Source organism: Cyclopterus lumpus, chromosome 20, assembly GCF_009769545.1.
Source record: "Cyclopterus lumpus isolate fCycLum1 chromosome 20, fCycLum1.pri, whole genome shotgun sequence".
Taxonomy (NCBI): Eukaryota; Metazoa; Chordata; class Actinopteri; order Perciformes; family Cyclopteridae; genus Cyclopterus; species Cyclopterus lumpus.
Window position 1 is genome coordinate 925,001 of NC_046985.1, and position 5,525 is coordinate 930,525.

The following is a 5,525-nucleotide window of genomic DNA, read 5'->3' on the forward strand; positions in this document are numbered from 1 at the left end:
CACACAGACATATACACATACAACACACATACATACACACATACACACACAACACACAACACACATACACACACACACACACACACACACACGTACACTGTGAGAGTTCAGCTCATTAGTGCTGAATAAAAAAATTGATTGTTAATATTTTCCCAAAATAAATAGTTTGTTCTCTCCAACTTCCTTCCTTCCTTCCTTCCTTCCTTCCTTCCTTCCTTCCTTCCTTCCTTCCTTCCTTCCTTACTTCATTCCTTATTTCCTTCCTTCCTTCTCTCCTTCCTCCCTTCTTTCTTTCATTCCTTCCTTCTTTCCTTCCTTCCTTCTTTACTTCCTTCCTTCCTTCCGTCTTTCCTTCCTTCCTTCCTTCCCTCTTTCCTTCCATCTTTCCTTCCTTCCTTCTTTCCTTCCTTCTTTCCTTATTTCCTTCCTTCCTTCTTTCCTTCCTTCCTTCCTTCCTTCCTCTTCCTTCCTTCCTTCCTTCCTCTTCCTTCCTTCCTTCCTCTTCCTTCCTTCCTTCCTTCCTTTCCTTCCTTCCTTCCTTCCTTCCTTTCCTTCCATCCTTTCCTTCCTTCCTTCCTTCCTCTTCCTTCCTTCCTTCCTTCCTTCCTTCCTTCCTTCCTTCCTTCCTTCCTTCCTTCCTTCCTTCCTTCCTCTTCCTTCTTTCCTTCCTTTCCTTCCTTCCTTCCTTCTTTCCTTCCTTTCCTTCCTTCCTTCCTCTTCCTTCCTTCCTTCCTTCCTTCCTTCCTTTCTTCATTTTATATAAACAATCAAACAGAAACAATATGTCAATGAATATTCTTCTCCTCTCCTTCTTCTCCTCCTTCCTCTTCTCCTTTTTGTCCTACTTGTTGTTGTTGTTCTTTCTCTTCTCCTTCTCCACTTTGATCTTCTGTTAATCTGGTTGTTTGTTTTATGTCTGTTTGTTCTTTATCTGTTTGTTTGTTTTTGTTTGTTTTATGTATGTTTGTTCTTTATCTGTTTGTTTGTTTGTTTTATGTCTTTTTGGTCTTCATCAGTGTGTTTGTTTTTGTTTGTCTGTTTGTTTATCAGTTTTGTTTGTCATCTTCAGGTCCAGCAGTTCGTTTCAGCAGCTTCTCCCATGATGAGCCGACGCCCCCTCCTCTGATTGGCCAGCACACGGTGCAGGTATTGCGACACACCTTATCCTACAGCGATGACGTCATCAAAACACTGCTGGAGTCAAAGGTGGTGACGCAGAATGAAGTGTCCTGATTGGCTGAGAGAGAGAACCAATAAGAACAAATGTTCCTGAGTTCATATGAGTCAATAAGAGCGTAATCATTATTACTATTATTATAACTATGACTATTATTACTATTATAAGTATTACCATTATTATTACTATTATTATGATTATTATTACTCGTATTATTATTGTGATTACTATTATTATTATGATTATTAACACTATGATTACTATTATTGTTGTTATAATTATTATTACTATTATTATTATGACTATTAATACTATGATTACGAGACTGTTGATTTAAAATGTTGTTTGTAGAAACGTTGTTTAAATAAAGCTTTAAATCCAACGTGACCTGCTGGACCCCCTGGTCTCTGCTCATTAATATGTGTGTATATATATATATATATATATATATATATATATATATATATTCGACCCCCTGGTCTCTGCTCAATTACCTGACGGTGCGTTCAAGGATATAATATTTATTTTTATTTATTTAAACCTTTATTTAACCAGGTGAGTCCCATTGAGATTAAAAATCAATTTTTCGATTATATATATATATACATTACATACATTAATATATATATATATACATTAATATATATATATATATATATATATATATATATATATCCATTAATATATATGTATATATATATATATATATATATATATCCATCCATCCATTATGACCTCTTATCCGGGGTCGGGTCGCGGTGGCAGCAGGTTCAGCAGGCCGACCCAGGCTTCCCTCTCACCCGCAACACTTTCCAGCTCATTCTGGGGGATCCCGAGGCGTTCCAAGGCCAGCCGGGAGATAGAATCCCTCCACCGGGAGATATAATCCCTCCAGCGTGTCCTCGGTCTTCCCCGGGGCCTCCTACCAGTTGGACGTGCCCGGAAAACCTCTAATGGGAGGCGTCCAGGAGGCATCCTGACTAGATGCCCGAACCACCTCAGCTGACTCCTTTGGACACGAAGGAGCAGCGACTCGACTCCAAGCTCCCCCCTGATGTCCGAGCTCCTTACCCTATCTCTAAGGCTGAGCCCGGCCACCCTACGGAGGAAGCTCATTTCGGCCGCTTGTATCCCAGATCTCGTTCTTTCGGTCACGACCCAGAGTTCGTGACCATAGGTGAGGGTTGGAACGTAGACCGATCAGTAAATGGAGAGCTTTGCCTTCCGGCTCAGCTCCTCTTCACCAAGACGGACCGGTACAGCGCCTGTTTTACTGCTGCAGCCGCACCGATCCGCCTATCGATGTCCCGCTCCACCTTACCCTCACTCGTGAACAAGACCCCGAGATACTTGAACTCCTTCGCTTGGGGTAGGCAGTTTGCCCCCACCTGGAGGGAGCAATCCGCCGGTTTCCGGCAGAGCACCATGGCCTCAGATTTGGAGGTGCTAACTCTCATCCCTGCCGCTTCGCACTCGGCTGCAAAACGCCCCAGTGAATGCTGGAGGTCACGGTCCGAGGAGGCAAACAGGACCACATCATCCGCAAACAGCAGAGAGGCGATCCCGAGACTCCCGATATATATATATATATGTATATGTATGTATATATATATATATATATATATATATATATATATATATATATATATACATATATATATATATGTGTGTGTGTGTATATATATATATACATATACATATATATATATGTGTGTGTGTGTATATATATATATATACATATATATACATATATGTATATATATATATATATATATATATATATATATAGAGTAGCAGGAGGAGAGGAGGAGGAGAAGCAGGAGGAGAGGAGGAGGAGAAGCAGGAGGAGAGGAGGAAAGGAGGAGGAGCAGGAGGAGCACTGACAGTTTGATTAATTGGTGGATGATGTTTACTGGAATCAAGGAAACGCATCTGGCCGTCGTCGTCGTCGGGGGAGACGGAGACTGACAGGTTTGATTTCAGGGGGGGGGGGGGCTTCAGGTGTGATGGATCACTAACGGGACCGCTCAGGATCAGGTGTGATGGATCATGTGTGTGTGTGTGTGTGTATATGTGTCTGTGTATCTTTGTGTGTGTCTGTGTGTGTGTATATGTGTCTGTGTGTCTTTGTGTGTCTCTGTGTGTCTGTGTGTATATATGTGTGTGTGTGTCTCTGTGTGTATACGTGTCTCTGTGTGTCTGTGTGTATATATGTGTGTGTGTGTCTTTGTGTGTATACGTGTCTGTGTGTATAAGTGTGTGTGTGAGTGTGTATATGTGTGTGTGTGTGTCTCTGTGTGTATACGTGTCTCTGTGTGTCTGTGTGTATATGTGTGTGTGTATATGTCTGTGTGTGTGTGTGGTCTCTCAGTATTTCTGGCGGTGGGCGAATGTTCCAGGTGGACGAGAGGGGCATCAGAGGGGCAGGAACCGGAGAACCAGAAGGATCCTGAGGAGGTCAGGATGGGTAGGGGCTACAGGGGGAGGGGGGGGGGGGGGGGGTCCAGCAGGGTGAAGAGGGGGATCAGGAGGGGCTGGGTGGGGATCTGCTTCTGACGGTGGATCCTCTGAGTCCAGTGAACCCAGTAAGGGCTCAGGAGGGTACAGTGTGGACAGGATACAGATGTTCCTCCACAAAACTAAGGACCTGAAGGGAGTGAAGGTGGAGGACCTCTGATGAGGAGAAGCTCTCTTCCTCTAATCAGCTCCACGTGGACAGAGAAGGCCGAGGAGGCTTTACACCTCAGGAGGTCTTCAGATTAAAGAAGGTAGTACAGAAGATCTACAGAGAGTTAACGGAGGATGGTGGTGTTTCTGAATGTTTCTGCTCCTGGTTCAGGACCTGGTTCAGGACCGCGCCGGCTGGTGAGTGAGGTGAGTGAGGGTGATGGTGGTGGTGGTAATAATGGTGGTGGTGGTAATGATGGTGAGGGTGAGGGTGGTAATAATGGTGGTGGTGGTAATGATGGTGAGGGTGATGGTGGTAATAATGGTGGTGGTGGTAATGATGGTGAGGGTGATGGTGGTAATAATGGTGGTGGTGGTAATAATGGTGATGGTGAGGGTGATGGTTGTAATAATGGTGGTGGTGGTAATAATGGTGATGGTGAGGGTGATGGTTGTAATAATGGTGGTGGTGGTAATAATGGTGGTGGTGTCCAGAGCAGCAGGGGGGAGGCTTTGGTTAAGGTGGGATGGTGAGGATGGAGGAGAAGAAAAGGAAATGGGGGTAATGGTGCTGGGGAGAAGCCCGTGGAGGTAGCACAGCAGGTTGGTGGGGAAGTAGAGGCGGAGGAGGAAAGTGTAGGTGGGTGGGCTGAGCAGGTGGAAGAAGCGGAGATGGAAGTTGGGGAGTTTAAAGTTGCCTCAAAGAGGAAGAAGCGGGCCCAGAAGGCAGGCAGTGGCACCAAGGCCAGCAAGGTGGGGGAAGCCAAGGAGACGGGTCGGGGGCAGAGGTCAGACAGCAGCTGACCTCTGCCCCCGACATTGAAAAGCTCCAATGTGTGTTTTAATTAATTTATTGTTTTTTGTTTGTGTTTTAAACATTTTTCTTTTAATGGATACTTTCAGAGTGGGAACTTTAAATGTTAATGGAGCCAGGGATGTTAGGAAGAGAATATCTATTTATGAATTTAAAAAGATGAAAGGTATTGATGTTCTCTTCCTACAAGAGACCCACAGCGACAGCACCAACGAGGCCGACTGGAGGAGGGAGTGGGAAGGGGAAGTCCTCCTGAGTCACCACACAAACCTCAGTGGAGGAGTGGGCTTCCTCTTCTCCAGGTCTTTTATCCCGGTCTCACTGGAGGTCAAACACATCATCGAGGGGAGGTTGTTTTTAGTTAAAGCACGGTTCAACCTTTTTACTGTTGTTTTTATCAATGTGTATGCTCCAGCAACCGGTGCAGAGAGGAAGCTGTTTTTACAAAAAGTTAATGATGTTTTAAATGGCTGTGCCTCGGAGGATTTTTTATTCTTGGGGGGGGATTTTAACTGTACGGAAGATGAGTTAAAGGACCGTAACCACACAGAGCCACATCCAGCTTCACAGCAGGTTCTGAGGAGGCTGGTCCATTCTCATGGCCTGGTGGATGTGTGGAGAAGGATGCATGCCGACTGCCGACAGTACACATGGTCCCACTTTAGGGAGGGGAGGATCTCCTCAGCCAGGTTAGACCGTATTTATGTTTTTAAGCACCATTTTAATATTTTTAAAATGTGCAGTATTGTTCCTGCTGGTTTTACTGATCATTCTTTGCTTTTATGTCATGTTTTTATTAGACACATTTTACATAAGAGCGCGTATTGGCATTTTAATTCAGTTTTAACTTTAGATAAGAGGGAGAGG

General features: G+C 44.4%; 1 protein-coding gene across 1 annotated transcript in view; it reads left to right on the top strand.

Annotated features, from left to right (window-relative positions):
- sugct (succinyl-CoA:glutarate-CoA transferase) overlaps window positions 1-1,393 on the top strand; it is a 33,011-nt gene extending 31,618 nt beyond the window's left edge. Inside the window, exon 14 of the mRNA XM_034560123.1 lies at window positions 1,070-1,393. Coding sequence (XP_034416014.1) covers window positions 1,070-1,233 — 164 coding nt within the window. The 3' untranslated portion in view covers window positions 1,234-1,393. The remainder of the gene's footprint in view (window positions 1-1,069) is intronic.
- Window positions 1,394-5,525: the final 4,132 nt, after the last annotated feature.